Source organism: Piliocolobus tephrosceles, chromosome X (genome assembly GCF_002776525.5).
Source record: "Piliocolobus tephrosceles isolate RC106 chromosome X, ASM277652v3, whole genome shotgun sequence".
Taxonomy (NCBI): Eukaryota; Metazoa; Chordata; class Mammalia; order Primates; family Cercopithecidae; genus Piliocolobus; species Piliocolobus tephrosceles.
In genome coordinates this window covers 89111789-89137719 of record NC_045455.1, presented here as the reverse complement: position 1 = coordinate 89137719, position 25931 = coordinate 89111789, and the positions used below count along the sequence as shown (strand labels likewise).

Sequence of the window (25931 nt, the reverse complement as noted above, 5' to 3'; positions counted from 1 at the left end):
CCTTTTAGCAGTCATAAATGTATGCATAAACATTTTACAAAGTATTTGTGTATACATAGTTATACTACGTATGACTTATGCACACTGACATTATTTAAAATGTACTTCATCCTTTTTAATAGTTGTGTAGTATTCTGAAATATAAATGCTTTATAAATTACCCATTACTGTTGCTCTTACAATACTGAAGTGGTTATCCCTGTACTTAGGTGCAGATAATTCTTCAGGATAAATTTCTAGAAGTTGAATTGCTCTTATTGAAGAGAATGTGAATTTTAAATTTTGAAAGATAGAATTATATTGCCCCTAATCTTTAAAAGACTGAAGAACTAGTTTATGTTCTTACCAGGTCTTCTCCAGTCCTGGATATTACTTTCTTTTTGATGAAAGATTGAATCTGTGTTACATCTTCTCATATGCTTATTAACCATTTCTGTATCTTCTGTGAATTTCGTGTTCACATCCTCTGTGGATCCATGACTAAAGCCTCCTGGATGCCCCTGAAAACGGTCCAGTTTTCTGTCTTCACCACACCCTTGGACCACCTGCCGTTCTTTTACCCTGTACCCACTTAGTAGCTTTCTCACTTGCGTCCCTATCTTGCCTCTTTTAATCTGTTTTCCGCAACACAGAAAGATCTTCTCCAGTGCCTTCTCAGCATGTCAGCCTTCCCTTCTCGTTCTTTAATGGGTTCCCATTGCTGTTGGGATAAAGGCCTCCAAGGTCTTCCTGCCTTTCAGATCTTGGGCCATTCACCCCAATGTACCATTTGCCTTCTTTTATTTCTCTGAGTGCAGTGCCATCCTCCTCCCCAGAGTCCTGGCACAGTCTGTCCTCTCCGCTTGGCATGCACCTGACCCATACTCCTCTGCAGAACTGATGCCACTTTAAACACACTGTCAATACCCTCAGTCATTCCAGGACGCCTCCCGGACTTCCAGACTAGACACACACACACACACACACACACACACACACACACACACACACTGTCAATACCCTCAGTCATTCCAGGACGCCTCCCAGACTTCCAGACTAGACACACACACACACACACACACTGTCAATACCCTCAGTCATTCCAGGATTCCTCCCGGACTTCCAGACTAGACACACACACACACACACACTGTCAATACCCTCAGTCATTCCAGGATTCCTCCCGGACTTCCAGACTAGACACACACACACACACACACACACACACACACACACACACACATTGTCAATACCCTCAGTCATTCCAGGATGCCTCCCTGCCTTCCAGACTAGACACACACACACACACACACACACTCTTAAACATAAAAATGTATTTGTAAAAATTAATACATTTACTTTTATAATACATTTATTCGTGTCCCCTTATGAACTGCAGGCTCCATGAGGGCAGATGCCGTGTGTGTGTGTGTGTGTGTGTGTGTGTGTGTGTGTTTGCCATTTGTGTTGTCAGTGCCTGGTGCAGTACCTTGGGCATAGCACTAGAAGTTCATGCTTGCTGCCTGGCTGTGGATTTGATCATTTAGTCAGCATGCATTGTGTATTCTGTATAAAAACAGTATGTTGAGATACCACAGGACAAGAGGGAAATGTGGGAAGTAAAGACACATGATTCTCATCCTTAAAGATTATAAAATTTTATGAAGGAGGCAGGAAAAACTTATAGGCACACATAGAAATAACTTCTCACCTTTCAAGAAGCACCTGTGTAAAAACTAAGTATTTGTTGAATGAAACATTTTCTGGCCAAGTAGGGCTAGAGGAAGAATGACTCGTTTTATGGGCAGGTAAGTTTTTATCTTGCTTAGTTTTGTGTTAAACTATGTACAGGATTCACTTACTCTGTAATCTTTTAGAAATTGGGAACAGAATGTTTTGAATTATTTTCTTTGAAAGATTATGTTAAGAAGTCAGTCAACATTGTGTGGTGGCGGGAAATAATTTCTCTGTGTGGTGTTTCCAGGTCGTTCACCTGTATAATATAGATCTGAAAGACCTTGTTTAGGTTTAAAACAAGTTACAAGCCTATTCAAGTGAAAGTTTTTTACTTTAATGAAAACAATGTAAGCAACTCCTACAGTTGTAGCAGGGTAGCTTTTTGTTGATTCTGTTTTGTCGGTTCTGTTGGGTGAGAGGAGTATCTGCTGCATTAGAGTTTCTGTAACATTAGGGTAACCGAAATGCGAATGTGTCTTGTCTGTTCATCAGGCATGGGTCTTGTGCATTATAACTGCATTTAACCAGCTGTTTTCCTTTCCCTTCTGTCTTGGCATGCTCTCTTTCCTTTCCTGGACATCAGGAGCAAAAGCGTATAGATGGCACCACCCGTGAGGTGAAAAAGGTTAGAAAAGCCAGAAACAGGCGCCAGGAGTGGAATATGATGGCATATGACAAAGAGCTTAGACCCGACAACAGGTTGTCTCAGAGTGTGTACCACGGAGCGTCTTCCGAGGGATCCCTGTCCCCAGATACTAGGTGTGTGTGTGTCGATACTCCCTCAGCCCCGATGCTTGGGCCACTGGGTACAACCTGGTTTTATTTTCATTTGAAATGCACCACTAGCTTTGGGGTTTATGTGGCCCATGATGCCTTAAGATTTTCCTTAAAACTTATTTATCTGTATTTCGATTTCGAAATAATACTTGAAGACAGTGTTATTTTACATTGGGTTCTTTTGATTTTAGAAAACCTCTCTGACTTAAAATGTACTGTTGAGTTCATCTAGATGTAGTGTTTTAACACTGATTCTGAATTTGGGGTAACTGCTTATGACTTAAGTTTTTACTTTAATAATCATTTAATCCTTTCTCTTAGCATGGAGTGTTGAATTTCCTTTGTCACTTGGTATCTAAAAATGATTGGTAGGTGGTAAAGTAACTAAGGAGTACCTTCATTGTTCCCTTTAGTAACCCTTTGAAAAAATGAACAAAAGAGAGATTTACTTCTTACTTGAGATAACTTATATATTCTAATTTCAGGAGAAGAATTCTGTTGGCATTTACTTTAAAATTTATTAGCAATTAAGTAAAAATATTTCTTGCAGGCGTGAACGATGTGGTCATTAAGTCACACTTGTCACCAAAGGCATTCATTGAACAACAGGAAATGACTAGTCAATTTTAATGTTTGATTCAATTTTCTGTTTCTGCTTTTGTAAAGTTGCAGTCTTCCTTTTGCATAAACCCTCATTGGTATTTAAAAATTTGAATAGAGAATTCTTACAATATGTGATCAAGAATGTTTCAAAACAGCAGCAGCCTGGACTTTGGGTTCTATCTGTGTCCTTTTTCTCTTTTTCTACCTTTGTAAAACTCAGCGTTTAGCACAAACTCTTAACATACTACATGCCTGCAATGTTCCCACCCCAGAAGGTCTGTAAGTCGTTGGGAGGATGTGAGGCAAGTTCTGGGTAATTTTTCTGTACAAACTGTTATTTGTTAAATATTAGAGAATTATTGGACCTTTAACCGAGTTTTAGCCTCGTTTGAATTTTAGTGTGAGTTTGTTTCTATAGACAGTAAGAATTGCAACATAGTTCTGCTCATAGTTCTTTGGGTGGGGAGGAATGTATGAACTTAATAGCTCCCATGATACCAATCTGCTTTTTTTGTTTTTTCTAAATAATTTAGCTATGATTGTTTACTCATGCAAAACATATACTTTGTTTTTATCCTATATAGACTTTTCAAAAATAGATGCATATGGGAAAATGATGGATTTTTAAAAATCTCTCAGTTGAATGATACTCCTTCTAGCATCTAAGATTATTCCATGCTGGGTATAAAATGGATGGTTATTCAGATATAGTCTGCCTTTGTATTTATGTTGCTTATGTACATCTGCATTTCTCTTAATTTTCAAACAGTAAATCTGGTTGTCAGTTTTATTTCTTCAGAATTCCTTTTGTTGTCTCCTACTGTTTCCCATGGCTTCTCACTATTTGCATACATTATTTACTATCAGAGGAATAGATTATAACTCATCATTGTATTTGGATTATAACCCTTAATTTAGAAATTTTTAATTTTTTTTTACTACAATGTCAGTTTTTTATTATAAAGTAACACATGCTTATTATATCTGAAAGTTACAGGAAGAAATGAAAATGAAATATGATCTATAGTCTCACCATCCGAAGAAACCGTTGTATGCATTTTAGTGGTCTTTAGTCTTTTTCTATATATGTGTTTCTTTTTTCTTTTACAAAATTGGAGTCATGCCATATTTTCTTTCTTTTGGCTTTTAAAAATTATATCCCATGTTTTAGGTGTTATTTAGAAACGTGATTTTTAATGGTTGTATCTGCTCATCTGAGTGCATCCAAGATAGTGAGGGAAATTTGAATACCAGGTTTTGTGGTGTGTATATGCCATTATATAAGTAATATACTGTAACCCATCTTACATTTTTGCTCTCTCTCTAGATTGTTAGGAATGGCTTGTTCCTGAGCATGAATTTAAGATGAGCGCTGGGAAGTGCTTGCCTGCTGCATGGCCAGCTCTCTGTCACTGCCACTCAGGGAGTCGCACACCTCCATGCCCCATTGTCCTTATTTTTTCTCATCCAGTTTCGGGCCCTGGTGTAGATCTCTGACTCTGCCCACCTGTCTACCCAAAAAACCCTGGGGGATGTATTGGCCTCTTCACACTGAGTCTCTACTGCTGTGCCTACTTCCTCCTGTGTGGTGTCGTCTCTGGCCTTCCCGGTCCTCCTCCTCCCATGTCGGTGTCATCTCCCGCCCTTCTGGCCGTCCTCCCACCGCCTCTGGCCCTCCCAGTCCTCTTTTCTGTAATAGGTGATCGCTGACCATCATGAGGCCTCGGAATCTCCACTCTCTCCACCTTGGCCATGCGTCTGCAGCTGGTTTCTGCCTCCCCACTGGGAGGGGGGCTTATCTCCAGCAGCTGCCTGCTCCTCCGTCCTCCTCCTGCCTGCTGGCGCATCCCTTTTGTATGGTCCTTCCCTCTTCAACTGACCAGTCCTCTCTTCCCCCAGCCCCCGTCTTCCTGACGGGCCCCCTTCATCAGGGTTCTACCCTGTAGAAATCTCTGGTTTCTACTTCAGATATTTATTGTGTCTTCCTTCACTTCTGCCTCCATCTGGTTGCCCCCTGTTCCTTGCTTGCTTTCTGCCCTGTGTTGCAAGGCTCCTTGACAGGATAGCCCTCCCAGTTATGCCACAGTGTGCTTTCCTGCCCTCATCTCATCAGAAGCTGTGCAGATTTGGCTGGAGGACTGTTTCCTTTAAAAGGTTGCACTGTAAGCCAGTGACTCGTAGCCAGGCGCAGAGTCAAGCACACATCATCAGTGTCTCCAAGGGATATAGGTGTTTACATTTTTAAAATATGCTAAATCTAAATACAGGTCAGGTCCTTCCCCCATTAAATACATTTTTCAGTCATTTACTAGCAGCTCACCTAGTTCAAAAGACAGAATCAGAAGTGAACCATAATCCAGAATTCATACTGCAATTAGGGAAGAAAATAATGAGTAGTTATTAGTTGTTACACTTCAGTGAAGGAAGGGAAAGGGAAAAGAAGCTGTCTCTTCTCATTTAGAAGGTTTTTCTCTGCTACACTGTGCCCCAGTTAAGCAAAGCTACTGCCTGGAATCCGAAGGTGGAGATGCAGCGTGCGTCTTCCCTGCTCCCTCAGCACCCCCGATGTTGTTTGGTATTTCCTTCAGAGAGAGAAACACAAGCTGAATCCTAACAGAAACCAGCAAGTAAATGTGAGAAAAGTCAGAACAAGAAAAGAAGAGTGGGAGAGAAGGAAAATGGGCATTGAGTTTATGAGTGACGCAAGGAAACTGGAGCAGGCAGGGAGCACCACAGAGGACAGAGTGCCCGGCGGGTTTGTTGTTTTGCTTTCTTTGGGTTCCCAGACTCAGGCTGCCCCTGCTTCCGCCACCATGAGAGGATGTACAGCCCCTCCCTCCCGGCCACCTGTCCCGTAACCTGAGCCAGGAGCGTGTGACTGTCTTACTAACGCCCACGGCGCTGCTAGGCTGCCACACTTGGGTCCTTCCTCTCCTCCCGAGGGCTTAGCCGCAGTCCCATCCCTGCACCCCATGCCTCGCTCAGCTCTGCTCCACTAATCCAAGATCCCATTCCTTTCGGAGTTTCACACCCAGCGTATGTGCAAAGAAAAGTACAGAAGGAAGGCCTTTCCATAGTGCACCGCATTGCTTTCTTGCCTTTTCGTTACATACACTTCTTCTGTTTCAGAAAAATGTGATTCACTATACTGTGTTCTCGATTTCTTTTCCTGTTCTTACTGTTAATATTTATCCAGTTCACCTGCCATTTTATATTTTCTAATTATATGCTGTCAGTTTCATCGCCACCAAAATCTTCTGCCTTATATCCTGTTTCTAAACGGAATGGTTTCTCTCATAGTCTTCTTTCTTAGAGAAAACGTATGCTGAAATCCTGTGAAAAGGAGGCTCTGCTGTTGCCTGCTTGCCGGTCTGTGTGACTTATTCACTTCAAAGCTGTGAATCTGAATCCATGTAACACTGGGGCTTGCTGCTGACTTATAATCATTATGTTGTTGCTTGGAATCTCTCACGGGGCTAGACCTAGTTGATAGTAAAGCAAATTAATGTCTGATTTTTGTGTATTAGCAATGTTATCATTCAATTACATCCATATGCCTGTTAGCCGACAATTTTTAACTTAATTTAAATTTCCCCCACCTCTTGTTTTCAAATGCCAGGTCACATGCGTCGGACGTTACGGATTACTCTTACCCGGCTACTCCCAACCATTCTCTGCATCCGCAGCCGGTGACCCCTTCCTATGCAGCTGGTGACGCGCCACCACATGGGCCTGCAAGCCAGGCTGCGGAGCATGAATACCGGCCCCCATCTGCCTCAGCGAGGCACATGGCCCTCAACAGACCTCAGCAGCCGCCGCCCCCGCCTCCCGCTCAGGCCCCAGAGGGGTCCCAGGCCTCTGCACCGCTGGCTCCAGCAGACTACGGGTAACTCAGCGTGCCTTGTACCCTCATCCCTACTGGCCTTGCATTTGAATCTTGCTGTCTGTGGTAGGAGAATTTTAACTCTGTTATTTTAGAGGCCAGGATAGAGTCAAGGATGACTGGATGTAGATACTAGCAGCTCTAACATTCTGTGTGAAATAAAGCAGCTGCAGTGTAAGCTCAGACTTACAGCCGAGTCTCAAGCCACACTGTGCACGCATGCGTCTTCCCTCCCACACACTCTGGCTGTTTGAGTGACTCTCTAAGCCAAGGCGTTGATAAAGGGTATTAAGTGCTGATTTTGTGAACCTGTCCCAAACCCTCAAGTTTCTGGACGCATCCTGGGTGGACCACAGAGAGTTGTTCTCCCAGATGAGAAGACCACGCCGCGCAGCTCCTGTGCCTCACTTCTCAGGCTTTACCGAAGTCTCCTTTCATGACCTCTGACCACCCAGACATCATTCTGCCCCAGGCCCTCCTGTTTCCTGACCAGTAGAATTCAGAGACCTTCATGTTCAGGCCTTTACCAATTTAGGCACCCACATCTCTTTCTTTGGCTTTGCCCTAGTCCTTAAAGACTTCATTCCTCAGAGTTGGTGCCCAGGAAAGTTACTGTGTGTTGGCGTCCACTGCGAACACGTGTCTGCGCACCCCTGTCGGAATGACGGTCCTGCTCTCAGAAGGGCCCTCCCTGGCCAGGCATGCCAAGTCAGGTCCCCAGAGTGGCTTGGGGCTGTGTCAGGCCAGGGGAGGGCCCATGGTCCAGTTAGTTTGGAAGACTCTTGGCTGAATAGAACTCAGCAGATTTCTTGGCTGTGTGACTTTTCGAAGCTTTTGATACATACCTGGGCACTGCAGGCGTGGGGCATTTCCACGGGGGTGGGCTAGAGAATGTAGAAAGCTCCCAATCTGGTTGACCTTAGGGCCCCCCAAAGACAAGTTTGTGAGCTGCCGCCTTGAGATCCCAGCGTGAAGGCTTCGCTGCGCTGCCGCCCTGGCCTCTGCAGTCAGCTGCCTGGCTCTGCCTTTCTTCAGGAAGTGCCGCATTTCTGAGTGGTCCTCCTTTTGGTACATTTCAGTAGCAGGTCTTGACTTCTGTCATAATGAATAATGTCAAACTGTGACGATAACTGACCCAAGGTGTGCCTGTTCGCATCCTGCCATGATTGAAGTTCAGGTGACAATACGTGTTGTGTCTGGGGCTGGCTCTGTTAGGCGTCTAAGAGCTCACAGAACGTGACCCTCTCTTGTTCCCTTGGTGACTGTGTGCCTCGTATCTCTCTCAGGATGCTCCCAGCGCAGATAATTGAGTATTACAACCCATCAGGACCACCTCCTCCGCCACCTCCTCCTGTGATTCCCTCAGCACAAACTGCCTTCGTCAGCCCTCTCCAGATGCCCATGCAGCCCCCGTTCCCCGCATCAGCCGGCTCCACGCATGCGGCTCCTCCTCACCCACCCTCCACGGGGCTCCTGGTCACAGCCCCGCCACCCCCGGGCCCGCCACCTCCCCCGCCAGGCCCGCCTGGCCCCGGGTCTTCTCTGTCGTCCTCCCCAATGCACGGCCCCCCAGTAGCTGAGGCGAAGCGGCAAGAGCCAGCACAGCCACCAATCAGTGATGCTCGAAGCGACCTCCTCGCTGCTATTCGAATGGGTAAGTGGAGCCCCCAAACACACAGCCTGCCTTTCAGCAAGAAGTTTCCTCGTGTCTCCAGCCAGCTACAGCCTCCTTGTCTTCAAATGACTACTCACTGTGTTTTTTAAAATAGAGTTAAAGGGGTCTTACTTGATTGTTTTGTTTTGTTTTGTGTTTTTGAATAGTAGATGTGTTTTTGTCCACTGTAAGGTAAACAAATTGTGATGAAGAATTGAGAAATGGCCGGGTGCGGTGGGCTCAAGCCTGTCATCCCAGCACTTTGGGAGGCCAAGGCAGGCGGATTGGTTGAGCTCAGGAGTTTGAGAGCAGCCTGGACAATATGGCAAAAACCTGTGCCTACAAAAAATTCAAAGAACATTAGCTGGGCATGTTGGCCTGCACCTGTAGTCCCAGCTACTCAGGAGGCTGAGGTGGGAGGGTTGCTTGAGTGTGGGAGGTCAAGGCCTCAGTGAGCCATGGTCATGCCCCTGCACTCCAGCCTGGCCAACAGAGCGAGACCCGTCTCAAAAAAAAAAAAGATTGAAATTAGGAAGTCTTTACTTACGTAGAAACCAGAAACCCAAAATTACTTGGATCTCTGCATTCTACTCTAAGGGGAAAAGTATAAATGAAAGAAAGCAAGCTCATATTAACGACTTCCTTAAAAAGAAGAGTTTGTCCTGGACTGGTCATATTTGCCTGATGTCCTAAGCCAGTGGTTTTTCAACACCTGTAATATTGAACAGCATAACCCTTTTGTCAGATGAGAGTCCCACACTGACCCCCTGACCACGAAACACATGGAGACAGAGCATCTCGGGTGGACTGGGGTGGAGAGTCTGCCTTCGCCTGTCTTGGGCTGCCCAGAGAGCTGCTGGCAACTCTAGTCCACACCATGGATTCTTAGCCAGGTCCCAACCCAGTTTGGTCGAGGGTCACTGACATGTTATGGGAATATCCGAGAGCTTCTCGCCTGTGGGGAGCCTCACAGACTTGGTCACAGTTTAGTCATCTCATCTGGAAGGGACTGAGCAAGGAGCCTGGCTGCAGCCCGCCAGCTCAGCGTCAGGGATGTCCTTCAGAGGAGCTGTGATGCTGCGGCCTCTGCGTTTTTCTTGGGTGCCCAGGAACCAGGCCCGCAGTGGGGCCCACGCACCCCTCTAAAGACACCAGGGTCCTCTGTATACCTGGACATCATTGACACACTTTTATTTTGTCAAGATAAAAAAATTCCTAGAGGTATATTAGCTCACGAATATCAAATTTGGGGTCATTGTAGAACAGTGTTGGATTTGCCTTTTTTTTTTTTTTTTTAAACACCTTATAAGCCCTGTCTACCAAGAGTGGATACATAACCTGTATCTGATCTTGAGGAAACATCTGATACACCCAAATGGAGAGACATTCTGCAGACTAGCTGCCTGTATTCTTCAAAAATGAGAAGGTTGTAAAACACAAAGACTGTGAAGAACTGTCCAGATTAAAGGCCATTAACAAAACTTGACACCACTGTCACAGATAATTTCCGCTGTATTCTGAACCAGGGGATAATCTTTTCCATTTGCAATTAGATTGGGTCTTTTTGCAAAATTTGAATAATATTTGTAAGATAGATGGTAGTATTGTATCCAAACGAATTTTGTGATTTTGATTTTTTGGGCGGGCAAGGGTTGGTAACACATCAACATTTTAGGGGTAAAGGGAGATTATATGCCGTTCACTCTCAAATGGTCCAGAGAAAAGTGTCTGTGTCTTTCTGTGTAAAGATGATAGGGGAAGATTGGGAAATAAATGTGGTCAGATGTTAGCATTTGGGGAATCGAAGTATATGGGAATGTTTTTCTGCTGGTCTCATAGCTGTTCTGTAAATCTGAAATTATTTCAAAACAGTTAAAAAATGAATGGATACCAGCTTGGGCAACATTGCAAGACTCTATCTCTACAAAAAAGAAAGTATAAAATTTAGCTGTGCATGGTGGCGTGCGCTTGTGGTTCCAGCCGCTCAGGAGGCTGAGGTGGGAGGATTGCTTGAGCCCAGGAGGTCGGGGCTGCAGTGAGCCGTGATCGTAACACTGCACTCCAGCCTGGGTCACAGAATGGGACCCTGTCTCAAAAAAAAAAAAAAAAAAAAAAGGAGTAAACATTAAATCATCAAATATCTTACTTCCTTACTAAGCTGGAAAGTAGATGATGGTATTTTATGTTCATTTCCACAGTCATTGTTGAAATAAAGGTTTCTCAGTTACTTCTCGGGTTAGCTGAGAGTGAGTAGCGTAGCGTGCTACCTAATAGATGTCCTGTGATGATAGAAATGTTCCAGCCTGCAGCGTCCCAGAGTAGCCACTAGCCACATGGCAGTTCATGCTTAGAAGGCTATATGTGGCTAGTGGCTGCTGTCCGGGATGGTGCAGCTCCAGAATTTTCTCCAATGGTGTTCATGTACACTGAAATTACGAATTTTTAATATTTTAGCACGTTTGTTTGTTACAAAAAATCTTCTTACTTTGAATGTGTATATTTTGGCTCATGAAACTTTTAATATTCCCTGAGCTTTTCTCCCCTCAAATTTCCAAAACTTTCTATCCTTAGTGTCAGTAGGAAAAAAAAAGTCCAATAGACATATTTGTTTGTTTATCTTTAATTTGGAGCTGGCAAAAGGATGTGATTCTGAACCACGGGTTGTGTCTGCAGGAATTCAGCTGAAAAAGGTGCAGGAGCAGCGGGAGCAGGAGGCCAAGCGGGAGCCCGTGGGGAACGACGTGGCCACCATCCTGTCCCGGCGCATCGCCGTGGAGTACAGCGACTCTGACGACGACTCAGAGTTCGACGAGAACGACTGGTCCGACTGAGCCGAGGCCGGCGCCGCGGCCGCATGTGGGAGCGTGTTGAAGAGTTTAAGTGGTCTCTACACCCAAATAGTGGTATTCTAATCCCGTAGCATAGCACCTTTTGTATAAATAATGTGATATTGCTTCTGCACATCCAAAAATTCTGGGTCTTTTCAGTATTTACTGTGTAATACTTAAGTGCCACTGAACATAGCAGATTGTGCTACACATGGGGAAATAGGCTGTCACTATCACATTGTCCTGAAAACAGCATCTGCTTTCCTCTTGACCATGGGAGTATTTCGTGCAGTTTGGGTTTACTCTTACTGATCGGTATAACTCTGCAGACTTGCCGTGTGTTTGTAAAGCTGCCTGGTGTTAGGTCTCTGCAAGACTAATGACTATGTCAGAGTGATGTCTTCCAACCAGTAAGTGATATTGTTTCACCGCTTTGGGTTTTCCTCTTCTGTTTTTAAAGGATGTGTTTCTGAAGAAGTTGGTTTTAGAGGGAAAGGTTCAACAAATAGGGAGAATCCAAGGTTTCTGCTTTCAGTTTCTTGGCTTGGTAGCCTCTAAGTGAATCTGAATGCTCTGCTGAATAATTTCATTGCCTCTGCTCACGCCTGTCAAATATGAAATTGGAAGGGCCCTTTTCAGGCTGGGTTCCCTGTGGGCATTTGCTTAGTAAATGCCTGTTGATGGTTTTGCAAGAGAGTTGAGCAGCTCAACAGTAATGAAAGTGAAGAACAGAGTCCTTTTTCCTTCCTGGGGCCATTGGGGATGACACTCAAGATACTTGCCAGCCTCTCCAGTGTGGGCACCAGCTGGCCAGAACAGATGCGAGCAGTCCATGACGCTGGGAGCTACACTGCTGAGCTGGGCAGAGCTGCGGCACAGGGCCTGGGCTGCAAAGGAGCCCTGCTCCTTTACTTTCCTGACAGCTGTGTCCTGAGTGAGCTGCAGGAGTTCTGAGCTCCTCAGCGAGCAACAGACAGCGCTTTGGATGGCACCTTTCGCCACTTGGTCGGAATTTTAAAAGCTTAGGTTTAGGTGAAAGTAGATACAGCTATTCACCTTTCACGGTGCTGGAGCCAGATTAGGGATCACTCCCGTGAGGAGGGCCTTCACCCTGTCCTAGAAGCACACGGTTCTCCTCTCTCCTGTTGTTGGCACATTAAATGATAAAAAGCACCTCCTGAGATTCCCTCGATCAGCCTTGCTGCTGTAGCACACACAGCGCCGCGCCCTCGCCTCCACCCTTCCTGCTGTTCCCGCGTGGCAATACCAGGGACCCACGGGGAAACTCAAGAATGAGAGCTTCTGTATTTTGTAATTCTGGATGAAAGATAACTGTTTGTGTTGAATAAACAGGTGCTCCAGGCTTTGATTATAGATGCAACTTCAAAAATATGCTAAGACCCTTGACTTACTAAGGACTTTAACCTACTTAGCAGTATTTCATATGCATTGTGGTTAGTTACTTAGTTATGATGGGAAGGGAAGAATCTGGAGCTAAAAGCAGAGCTGTTTGAGGTGACGGTAGGAATGTCACCAGGGTGGTGACGGGGGTTTTAGTTAATGCATCTGAGCAAGTCAGCCAGCCCCGGAATCCCCTCGGCGCGTGTGTGTCGCGTGGATACCTGTTGAGCTTGCGGGCAGTGACTGCAGAGAGCCTGTCCGTTGGCTTCAGTCGTGTAGATCTGAAGCCCTGAAAAGCCTCATGTCTGCATCCCCTTTCCAAGGCTGCTTCCCTGGTGTGTCTTCTCTCCTCTGTCCCAGGCGCTGGGAGCGGCCTCTTCAGCGTCTTTTCCTAGAGCTGGTCACCACTAGGCTGTCACTGTAAATTCCTTGAGTATAAGTAACAGTTATTAATGAACTTCTCAATTTCTAAGTTCTCTCTCTCTCTTTTTTTTTTTTTCGTTGTTGTTAAAAAGGGCCTACTACACTGGCATTATTCTTAGGACTTCTGTGGCTTTCAAAGTCTGACTGACTTGGCTTTCTTGTTCCTTTTGTATTAGGAGTTCCTCGTATGGGTCTGGAACTCCCATTTGGTAAATGCTTCTTTGTTTTTTATGGCCCTTCTGTTCTCAGGATGGAGAGAACACAGAAGCTACTATCCATGTCAGGATTTATTCTATTTATATCTTATTACAATGAAATTAGTGGCACTTTATTCATAAATATTCATGAGCCTGTTAATTATTAGTTGTCTTCCTGTAGTTGAATCAACAAGTTATTTTCAACTCAGTTTTATGACTTGTGAAAAAGCTTTTGCCCTGTTGTGTACCATAACCTTTAAAAGAATGGAAAATGACTGAAATCCAATTTAGATTATTTTTAGAGTATTTTTCCAGCAAATTCAACTTACTGTGAAATTTAAATCCAGATCTTTTCTAATATGGTATTACATGAAAAGAATAAAGAGAAGATTTGAATTTTCAGTTTCATTTTCAAAACTATTTGCCAAAACAAATGGAGAAGAAACATTCAAAAGCACATTTCATTTCTACAAACTTTATGTTATAAATTACAGTTATAAATTGTAAGGTAATTTTAAATTGTCCCTTGTATTATTTCTCCATGTTTGTTTTAGTTTAATGTCTCCTAAGCTTTTTTCTCATAGCGTAGCCCCAGGGAAGGGATGGGAAGGTTGCCCAGTCCCTGATGGCTGTGCACGTAGGAGACGGTGGAGCACAAGGCGAGTTTGCACTGTCAACCCCACACCGTAAGCTTGGCTACACTGATGTTTTTGTTTACTAAGGATATTACTCAAAAGTTAACATTTTCACCTCAGTAAATTTTTAGAACATCAAAATGTTTTCTGAGCACCAAGTGGCTAGGTTGTAAAAGTTTTATAATAATTTGCAATTAAAATAACATGATACATTTTAATCCATTAAAGACTAGTGGGAATGTATCAGCCAGAGTAGCAAGTAATTTTTGTTTTATAAATCATAGTATCTGTCATCTTGCAGTATTACCAATGCTGTTGTAAATTGAATTTAAAGTGGTATTAAAAAAAAACTGTTAAACAATTTTTATCTGTTTGTATATCTTACTATAGATTATGTACAAGTAACATCTAAATAAAATTACACTTTTAACCCTAAGAGGTTTTGCTTATTAATAACAGTGTTGTATGTTTGGCTTTTTTGGAAGAGAACTTGGTGTTAAATGGTTTTTTGTTTGTTTTTGCTTTTGTTTAGCATTTTCCTTATTAGACAACAGAAGACACTGCTTTGGTTTCCATTTCTACATAATTTTTGTGTCACCAGGAGTTCAGATTGAATTCCTGAATGACTCGGGGCAGCATTAGTCTGGTTAGAAGGAAAGCCATGCTGGGGGTAGGGAGCACCTGTTGAGAGGATAGAGCCTGGGGCAAGAGGGTCTTAACCACATTTATTCTCAACGGTAAAAGTGAATAGCATGCTGTAGTATGTATTGCTTATGGGATATTTTCATTTCATCCTTACAATAATCCCTAACATTCTGTTTCATGTGTGGGAAACTAGAGTGAAGCTAGGTTACTCTGTCAGGGACCTTAGTCAATAGAAAACTCAGTTCTGGGGCAGAATCACATGTGGGGGTAATGGGAGTCGAGATCGGGTGAGTTAGTGTGGCCACATACATCAGAGACAGCCAGACTGGAGGTCAGGCTTCTTGTAGTAGCTGCTTTCAAGTTCCTGATGCACACAGTGTGTACCTCTACCATGGCACACGTCATGTGGTATGATGGCTGGTTCTGTGTGTAACTTTTCACTAGACTGTGTGTTCCTTGTAGGCCTAAGTCATCTTTGCATCCTGAGAGCCTTGGCACAGCACCCAGTCTCCTAGGCAATGAATGAGCAGCTGCTTTTTGCATGATTAGATGAGTGGATGGATTTCTGAGTGGTTTTCTTTAGCAAAAAGTAAAGTGTGAGCAACTTTTTAAAACATGGCAAATTCTACCAAATACCTTGCATTTCCTCCTTAGAACTTGTCATCTGATGTGTGGCTCCCTCTTTGTGGTATGTATTCCCCACCGGACTGAGCTCTGGGAGGCAGGAAGGGGCCTGTTTTGCTGCTGTATCCTGTGTCTTGAGCACAGCGCCTGGCACTTTCTAGGTGTCACATAGTTATTCAGGGATCGTGGTTCATAGGGAAAAAGGGGAGGCTTCTTCAACAACTATTTGTGAGCCTAATAAGATTTTAAATACATGGATATGTGCACAACACTTGGAAGAGTGCCTGGTGCTAAGCAGACACCCAGTGGATGTGACCGCCCTTTTCGTCTACAAGCCACTGGCTGGAAAAGAGTGGCAGGCCGGGCTCTGCCCTCATGGGGACTGCTCATCTAATGAGAAAAAAAAGGACATTAAATATTGTCGATTAAGTAATTTAGAGCATTTGACATGTGCTGTAGTTTGGGGCGGAATGAGAAGTGCCCAATCTCAGTGGGCCAAGGGAAGCTGAGATTTGAGAATGAACAGAAGTTAGCACAGGGAAGGGAAAGGAGTTTTTCAGTAGAGGGAACGGCATATGCTTTCCCTAAGGTGGGAAAGACAGTATGTGGTGAGAATGGAACTAAAGTGTCAGTGGAATGGAAGCACTTAGAGGAAGAAGTGTCATGAGATGGGATACAAAGACGCTGGAAACCTCCCATGCCCAGCATTTGGGATTTAGGGAGCTTCCTGAGCCAACAAACCCCACCATGATAACATATCTGCCATAGCTGCACACCTATCACAATCTTCGTATTTACAGCCTATTGGTTTTTTATTGATCTTGATAGCCTCATGCCTTAGATGGCATTAATATTAGAAAGGATCTTAGGTCCGTTTTATTGATATGTATTTAGGAGGCATCTTAGTGTTCTTCTAGTCTAGCTCCTAGCTTTAAAGATGGGGAAAGGGCCATTGCTTCCATTGATGGGGGCTCACAGCTTGGTCTCTTAACTCTTGAATTTTCAATTCAAGAGTTCAAGAGTTCAGTAAAGTTGTTCAGTAAACACTCATATACCTCTCTCCATCTATTCATCAGTTCTTATTTTTTATGCATTTCAAAGTAATGTGTATACTTCACCCCTGAATTTTTCAGCATACATATCATTAGAGTTTAATATTTATAACGTAAAATATACTTAGAGTAGGTTCAATGACTCTATTCAGCCATCCGTTATATAATTTGCTCTTAAGCCCATCTAGTAAATTTTTTTATTTCAGACATTGGATTTTTTTCACTCTAGAATGTCCTGATGGTTCTTTTTTGTTGTTCATTTATTATAAGCATATTTTCCATCTTTGAGCATAGTTATACTGGCTCTTTAAAAATCTTTGCTAATTCCAACATCTGGGTTTTTGTTCAGGATCAGTCCTTATTGATTGTTTTCACCCCTGAGTGCATGCCTAATAGTTTTGGATTGGATTGTAAACTTGGTGGATGATATATTTTAGAGACTCTGGATTCTATTATGTTCCTCTAAAAAGTACTGATTTTTTTTTTTTTTAAGGAAGACAGTTAACATGGCTAGATTTAAGCTCTCAATTCCCCGCTGCCCCCATCACCCAGCGCACACACAATGGATAACAACAGAAGTTTCTTAAGTTCTTTTAACCTTACCAGGCTGCTTGGAGTTTCTTTGGCTCACGCTTGGTTACAGGATCAAACAGAGACTCAGGCAGTTTTACACAGATTTTTGGATCCGTCTCTGGCTCTTGTTTGCAGGAACACTTCACTTTCAATCTTCTTTGATCTCTCTGAACTCAGCCCTCTCATTTTTTTTAAGCCAGTAAGATTGTGGGTTAAGTCAGCCAGCCAAGACTGCAGATTTTCTGTTCAGGCTTAGCTGTCTGCTTGGCAGAACAGGGCCTGCCTTCACCAAAATGCCTTTAATAATCAGAAACACAAAGCCTTTTTCTTCTGCCAAGCATCAGCTCCCCCCTCATGTGTTTCTGGTTTTGATTTCTGTGCAATGCCTTCGATGGCTATGAGGTGTATTTTGTCCAGTTCAGTGATATGGTCTGAAATGAGCTAGTTCTCCAGTCCCAGAAGCCTCATTCTATAAGTATTTGATGCAACTTTTATTTTTAAAAAGTTAATGTAAATTTAAAAATGCAGACTGATGTTTAATACCTAATTACAACAAATGATCAGCGTCTCCATTTTTCTGCCAGGCAAACTTGTGTTTGCAAGGACCTCACAATAAAACTGGTGACACAGTTCTTTAACAAAGTTATATCCAAGTACTGCATGATGTGATAGGAAACACGTACCTGCATCTTCTTATCTGTGAATCAGAATGTTAAGGCCAGGTGCTACAAAGTGGTATCCAATATTGCATGATGTGATAGGAAACACGTGTCTGCATCTTCTTATCTGAATCAGAATGTTCTTTAAGGCCAGGTGCTGTGGCTCACGCCTATAATCCCAGCACTTTGGAAGGCTGAGGTGGGCGGGTCATTTGAGGTCAGGAGTTCGAAACCAGCCTGGCCAACATGGTGAAACCCTGTCTTTACTAAAAATACAGAAATTAGCCGTGCATGGTGGCGGGCGCCTGTAATCCCAGCTACTCAGGAGGCTGAGGCAGGAGAATTGCTTGAACCCGGGAGGCGGAGGTTGCAGTGAGCTGGGATTGCGCCAGTGTACTCCAGCCTGGGAGACAGAGCGAGCCTATGTCTCAAAAATAAAATAAAAAACCAAACCCAGAATGTTCTTTAAACTGTACAAGCAGAACAGTATGTGAGTCTCATGGGCATTAGGACTACGTTAACAAATCGTCAGCCTTGCCCCCAGTCTCCATTTTTAATGTTCACCAAATAACTTTAATATTTTCACTTGAGTTTTATAAATTTAGATTTCAGGAATCTATACACATAAAATATTTACTTTTAATTACTGGGGTTCATTTGAATCACGGGTTCCACTACCTAGAAGTTTGTAACCACTGCCTAGCATCACCACTATGTAAGGGTTCGTATGGGGCCGTGGTATGGGACCGTGCACTGCGCTCAGATTTGGTGTTCTGTGAAGACAGTCCTAATACAGAGTTGTGTCACAAGCTTTCGAGGACATGGATATTTAATTCGGAGGTGTGGGTGACTTGTAGAGCTATCCCGACAGGGAGCTAGATGAGAAGGAGATTTGCTTCCTGAGTATACTTTCTTCTCGGGCCTGGCCCCTGGACGTGGATTTGTCGAAACACACGAGCGCTGTCCTGTAGCTGTCTGTACATGTGATCTTCTCATTGCCCCTCTGCATATACCCTGTGCACTTGTCATGAGAGTAATTAGCTTCAAATGCAGCACCATGATTAGTTAGAGGTGATGAATTGGCCGATGATTTAACATGAAGAAAATTTAAGAAAATATGCCATTTAAGAGTCATTCAAAAACCTACCAAGTGGTACTTAACGTGAAGTGACATTTAAAAGCATTTCACATTCGAGGATGTGCGTCAGCTGCTGTGGCCTAAAACCAGTTTAAATAGCAGTTTGATTCTGCCACCGGCATGTCTTGAACCTGTGAATGTGACTTAGCATCCACATTTAGAAGACGTTTCTTTGCCTGTATGTAGGTGACGGTGGTTTGAAGTGTATCTTCTACTCTTCTGAGAGCCACACTTGAAGATCTTGATAATTAAGTTAGGGGAGCAGATTTCAGCTCCTTCAAAATCTTTTGATATTTCGGAGACCTAGCCAGGCACGGTGGTGGCTCATGCCTGTAACTCCAGCAATTTGGGAAGCTGAGATGGGAGGATCACTTGAGCTCAGGAGTTTGAGACCAGCCTAGGCAACATAGCAAGACCCCATTGCTACAAAAAGAAAAGGAAATTCGCTGGGCATAGCAGCTCACTCCTGTTGCTTTGGCTGCTCAGGAGGCTGAGATGGGAGGATGGCTTGAGCCCAGGGGGTCAAGGCTGCAGTGAGCTATGATCACACCACTGCCCTCCAGCCTGGGTGACAGAGCGAGACTGTGTCTCACACAAAAACAACAACAACAAAAATCATGCACACACATCAAAGAATCAAAGACCTGGGCCTTCATTTGGTTTTCCATTTGGGGGATTTCAGCGATGTGCCTTGAGGTCCGTGGCAGGAAGCGGTGTGGTGATCAGCACTGGATGATTGACATGAAGGGCCCCAGGTCACCTCCTCCCAGGGCGCCTGGCCACGTTTCCATCTGCACAGGTCAGTGTTGCTGTGGCTCCAGCAGCCCCGTGTCCCTCCTATCCCTGTCTCTGGCTCGCCTTGTCACTGCAAACCTCCCTCCTCCCTCCACCAGCACAACTTTCCTTGCCAGGCTCCTTCCTCACAGAGGCTGTGGGTCCCTGTGGCTCCCACATCGCCCTGGCTCCTGCCGTCCTTCCCTCTTCCCCCGACAGGTGACCTGTCCTCTCCTGTCCTCCCCAGATGCTTCCACAGCCAGCCCGGTCAGACCCTGCCACACTGGGTTTTGGGGGTGCAGAAGCCCACGTAAGTTAATAAAGGAGCCGGCCCTCTCAACAGAGGTTAGAAATCCCAGGCTCATTCCCACAATGGCTGCCTGGGATGTGTGTTCAAATACAGATTTCCAGGCTCCATCCCAAACCTACTGCATCAAAACCTTGAGCACAGGACCCAGAATCCAGTTTCCCCGGCAGCCTTCTGGAGTGGTTCTCACTAGGCGCGCCAGTTAGGCCCTGCCCCTCGTGCTGACCTGGAATGATTGACAGGAGCCCAAAGATGCCACCTGCGATGCTCTGGGCTATTGGATGACTAATGGTGCCTCATGGACTCCAGGGGGACCCAGTGCCCTCTCCAGAGGCGGTCCCTTTCTCCAGTGTCTGGTTGGCAGCAGCTGAAGCACTGCCCTCAAAGGTGCGCTGCGTTATGACCCAGTCGTGTTCATCTTTGGACCCCAGATGCAAAGATGCAGAGCTGCCATCCTTAAAGCCCATGTTGCTCTCGGAGCAGCTCTCCCTGTTCCACAGCCCCTTGCTGTCTGCACGCCCCCGAGCTTCTCGCTTGGTCAGGTCAATGGTGCTGGCCGCACAAAGCATGTGGGGGAGCTCACGGTCCTGGCGCAGGTCATTCAGGAGCTCCTTCCTATTCAGGGCTTGCGGAGGAGAAGGGGCCTGAGCTTTGCCTGTGGGCTGTCCGCACTGATGTTACTCACTGGATGGCCTTCCTGGGCTGGAGTGGGAAGAGGATCATATTCTCTGCTGTTTCTACTGCTTGGGTCCTTGTGGCAGACAGAGGGGCTGGCACACTGCATGCAGGCGGAGAAAGTCAGCATGGCCTCTCCCAGCTTCCCCCCACCGGAGGCTGTGGACATCAGCCTGGCACTCTTAGTGTCCCTGCATGGCCCCTGTGTCCTGCCCCCTGACTTCTGCCCTAGGCTGTTCGCGTGATGCATCTCCTGCACAGTCCGGCCAGCCCTCCCTCCTCCTCCAGCAGACAGTGGAGACCTAAGAGGTGATGTGTCACAGCAGCAGGACCCCACCCCTTGGCCTCAGCTGGCACAGGCAGCATCAGAGGACGCATTTAAGGTAGCAAAGGCCTGCACTGATTTCTTTTTGGGTCACACCTTTTACAAAGATGTTTTGCTGGGGGCTGTCTGTGGTCTGCCACGCTTAGGTGGAGAAGGAAGCTTTCTTCCCCTTCTCTTCCTGACCGGCTTCCCTTGGGGGTGCTCCGATATTCCACCTGCAGGGGCCACCCATGGGGCCTGCCCCAGATCCACTTTCCTGCATATTACTTGACTTTAAGTGGGAAACAGAGTAAACATTCTTGGGTGACCCCCATACCTAGGAATCCTGGTTATCTGCCTTCTGCTAAGACCTGGGCCAGAGACTGATTTACACCTGGTGGGCCCCCGACCTCGTTCTGACAAAGGCCACGTCTGTGTTGAACCTGGTGGCCCAGGAGACTGGAGTCGGTCAGCACCTGTCCCTCCCTGTTGCCCAACTGGACTTGTTCCCAGCCAAGCACTGACAGGGAGCAGCGCTGTCTGTGCTAAGACCCTTGGAAGGAAGAGATTGTGGAAGGCGATTAGGATGAGTGTCTCCCTGATTAAGGCCTGCTGAGGGAGGAGGTGGGGCCGCCTGAGTTCAGCGGCTCAGCGGGTGTTAACTAGGGAGCAGTGCGAGGTGCAGTCAGGGCAGGAAAGGAGGACAGTCCCGCCCTCTGTGGCCTGGGCCGCTGACAGCAGGGTCGGGCGGTGGGGAGCGGGTAAGTGGAGCCGGGAGTCCCCAGTCCTCCAGCTTAGCGTGACTCAGTGTGTGAACCCCTCCCTGGGGACCCCTCTGTGCCTGACCCCGCCCCGAGGGGCAGATGACATGAAAATCAACCACTGCATCCCCAGGACCGCCACACGTCCGCTGAAGGAACAGCTGCGTCTGCCGGAGGGCTGCTCTGGGCCCTGTGGGGTCAGCAGGTCTGAGCCTCAGCCTGGTGCATCTCTGCTGAAGTGTGGTGACATCCTCCGTCGCATTTCCCGCTTAGATGAAGAAGCAGCAGCTTTGGGCTGAGCAATCTTTTTTTTTTTTTGAGATGGGGTCTCATTTGTTGCTCAGGCTGGAGTGCAGTGGTATGATCATAGCTCACTGCAGTCTCAAGCTCGAGCGATCCTCCTGCCTCAAATCTCCCAAGTAGCTGGGACTCCAGGTGCGCACCACCACACCAGGCTATTTTCTGTAAAGATGGGGTCTTGCTATGTTCTGTTCCATGCCCAGCCCTTCTGATGCCAGATGCTGAATCCCTGGCGCTGAGCTCCTCCCCAGGGGCCCTTTGCAGGAGGAAGCTGGTCAGCTCCCAGCCATTCAGCTGCTCTGCCTGGAAGCTGTGGCCCTGATTGCCACTTGGAGGGTGATGGCTGGAGGCCCAAATGGACACCCAAAAGCAGATGAGCTTGATGCGAGGAACAAGGAATAAGGAACAATGTGGCCTCTTTCAATGTGAGGCTGCAGGGCTAGCCTCGGAGGGTGGTCTGCCCCCAGATTTGGCTTAGAAGCCAATGGTTAAACTCCCAGGGCTGTAGGTTGCTCCCAGTCCTGACTCCCACCCTCCCAGCTCCGCCCTGGGTCTGGGATGGAGTAGGGGACATCTGCCTGACTCACTTCATTTTTAAGTTTACCCACGATGGACTCATCCTGACATCAGAGCTGCATTGTTGAACTGTCCTGCCTTTTTCCCTGCAAATGTTGAAGGAGGATGTTTAGGGAGGCAGGAAGCAGGGCTGGCCCCATGGGTGAGGGGTGAGGGTTGGGGGTTCCTGGAGAGCAGCCCTGCGCTGCACAGGCCTCCTCCAGCAGCATGCACGGGGACTGGCTCTACACTGGGAGCATGCACTGGGCACTGGTTCTACACTGGCCAGAGGAGTAGGGACAGAGGAGTGGTTGTTTTGGAGAGCGGCTGCTGGAGGGTAGCTGGGGAGTGATGAGGAACAGGCAGCTGTGTGAACAGGCTAACTTCGGAGTGGCCTAGGAGCTGAGGATATGGAGGTCAGCCTGCACACCATGTGGACAGAGAGCGGGGTGGGGTTGCCAATGCGGGCGTGGGTTGGGAACTCTTGCTTGACATCCCCCAAACCCTGGGATGCCACACCCCCGCCCCAAGGGCTCCCTGAGCAGGGAAGGAGGCAGGCCAGGCTCAGGATTGTGGCTTAGAGCCTCCCTCAGGAGTGAGCTGCATGACGGTGGAGTGGGGCAGGGGTGGCCTCTGTGACCACCCTGGAGGAGATGCAGGGGACGCAGCGTCACTGTGTCCCTGGCCTCTGTAGACCTGTGTGCCCGCTTCTCCCAGGGCTGGGGTGCAGGCCTAGGTATTTGAACATTTAAAACTAAAACCAGTGGAAATCTGTCTTTGAAAGTGTTGGGGCTCAGACAATGCTGCCCCAAAATGGAAGTCTCGGAAGCAGCCTCAGAAGCAAAAGGTTTTCCTGACCTCCTCCCACCCTCTTGTCTCTTAGTCCCATTCTCCCCCGAGGCTACCCACAGAAACCAGAATCCCTCTTACCCAAGATGGGTCATAGAAACCAGACCCGCTTCTCTCCAAAGCCAGCCATAAAACCTGTCACTCTTTTTTCCTTCTCTGCCTTTCTGTGTAAAAACTGGTCATAAGGAAATGATCTCACCTACTTGTTTGACCTCTGGTCATAAGGCCCCTCATTCCAGAAGGAAGGAATGGGTGCTCAGAGAGGCCAGGCAGAATCTAGCCGGACAGGCCTTGCTGGGTGTCCTCACTCGGCCTCAGCGCTGGATCACGCCCTTCTTGTCCGATGGTATCCCACCTGGCCGTCCATACTTTGTTGGACGGAAGCATAAAAATGGGCAAGTTCCCCTGTACCTTCGGTCTTTATTCTGAAGGCTCCTGTGTACATACGTTACATAAACGTTTATGCCTTTTCTCCAATTAATCTGCCTTTTGCCAGCTGATTTTGCCCCCGGGCTCCCGAAGAGGACAGGGCGCTTCTGAGCTCCGGGCCTGTGGTTCCTGGCGGGTGGACTTGACACAAATGTCAGAGGCCCCTGCGCTGTAAAAAGCAAGTGAATGTAAAAAGCAGGTGAAGTGAAAAGTGCGATTCCTGCTTTCCCTTTAACAGTCTATCAAGGGCATCCACGTTTGCTTTAACACGGAGACAGGGATGTTGGGAGGCGCTGGCCTCCTGGAAGCTGGTTAAGATCGCTGCAGAGTCAGTAGAGCTTCCTTTCCGAGGGCGCCCTTCTGCGCGTCTGTGGGGAAACACCGCCCTCCCGTGGCCAGATGATGAAGTGCGTTCTCTGAAGACCAGGCTCACAAGTTCAGCTCCCTTTCACTTGCTCAATGCTTCCTTCATTCCTTCATTCCTAACAAATATGTATTTTTCACGCACTGCTGTTGAGAGTGATCTGGTACGAGTTCTTTGGAGGGCAATTTGGCAATTTAGCAGCCCTGTATCAAAATTAAAACTGTACATACCCATGACCAAGCAGTTTCGTTTCTAGAACTATATCTGAGGCAGGCTGGATTTTCCAAAAATGCTGATGTGGACCTATATTATTTTCCAGAATCTTGCCACTCCCTATCAAGAGGTGTGCCCTGTTTCCCTTTCCTTGAAGCTGGTGGGATTTTGAAAGTGCCCGGCTTCCAAGGTTAGACTCTGAAAGGTAACGAGGCTTCTGCTGGGCTCTGCTGCTTCGAATGCTACCGCTGGAACTCAGCCGCCATGTTGTGAGGAAGCCCAGGCTGCATAGAGGGGCCACACTGAGGGTCTGCTCCCAGCCCGGGTCTTAGCCACTGCAGGGAGACAGACAGGGCCCAACCTTACTGAGCTCTGCCTGTCAAAATGGCAGATTTCTGAGCAAAAATAAATATGGTCTCCATTTTAGATTACTTAGACTTGGGGTAATTCATTATAGAGCTTTCATAACTGCAACAGATATACATTTCATATTTGCACATGAACAAAAGGACATATTCAATTCAGCACTGTTTGAAATAACAAAAGATTAGAAAACATCTTACTGTTCTTGCAGCAGAATATTGATTATAGTCTATGCACATTGGAATACGCTGCAGCTGTAAAAAGAATGAGGCCATTTTCACTGAGTTAAAATGATCTTCGAGATAGATTGTTACAGTAAAAAAAGCAAGGAGCAGAAAAATGTGTATATAATATGCCATTAGATTTAAAAAGGATAAAACAATATATATCTACATTTACATGTGCATACAATATTTCTAAAACGATCCACAGGAGAGTGATAGCATTACCTCAGGGCAGAGCCCCTGAGTATCTTGGGGTAAAGTGGCAGGGAGATCTCTACTGCAGACCTTTTTAGTACTTTTCATCACATGAGTGTTTACCTATCTAAAAAAAGTCCTAATTATTTTTAAATGTAAAAATTCTCTTTGATATGCTAGGCGGAGCGATGTTGAGATGAAAGGCACAGCTCCTGCTAACTATCATAAAATTTACCTTATTGCTCTACTATCAAGGCAAAACAGTAAAGCAACGGGGGATGTATTATTCAGGGTTTGCCAGAGAAACAGAATCAGTAGGAGATGTGTATATACGTATGTATAAAAAAAATACGTAATGTTTAACTGAACAGCCAGTGGCCCAGTCAAGTTGACATACATATGAAGAGATTTATTATGAGGAATTGACTTACACCATTATGGAGACTGAGAAGTTCCATGACCTGCCATCTGCAAGCTGGAGACCCAGAAGAGCGGGTGGTGTGATTCCAGTCTGTGTCCAAAGGCCTGGGAACCAAGGGGCCTCCAGGTGTAAATCCCAGTTGAAGGGCAGGAAAAGATGAGATGAGATCTGCCCATGCAGGCAGGTGGGAAGCAAAAGGGGCGGATTCCTTCTCCTTTTGTTCTAGTCAGGCCCTCAAGGGATTGGCTGAGGCCCCTGTACATTAGGGAGGGAAGTCTACTCTACTGAGCCCACAGATTCAAATGCTCATCTCATCTGCAAACACCCAGAAACACTGTTTAATCTGGGCACCCAGTGGCCCAGTCAAGTTGACACATAGAATTCACCAC

The 25931-nt window shown here is 46.1% G+C and overlaps 1 protein-coding gene across 1 annotated transcript in view; it reads left to right on the top strand.

The window, feature by feature from the left end:
• WASF3 (WASP family member 3) overlaps positions 1–14553 on the top strand; it is a 74924-nt gene extending 60371 nt beyond the window's left edge. Inside the window, exons 6-9 of the mRNA XM_026454230.2 lie at positions 2300–2475; positions 6716–6982; positions 8266–8633; positions 11307–14553. Coding sequence (XP_026310015.1) covers positions 2300–2475; positions 6716–6982; positions 8266–8633; positions 11307–11464 — 969 coding nt within the window. The 3' untranslated portion in view covers positions 11465–14553. The remainder of the gene's footprint in view (positions 1–2299; positions 2476–6715; positions 6983–8265; positions 8634–11306) is intronic.
• The last annotated feature ends 11378 nt before the right edge of the window (positions 14554–25931 follow it).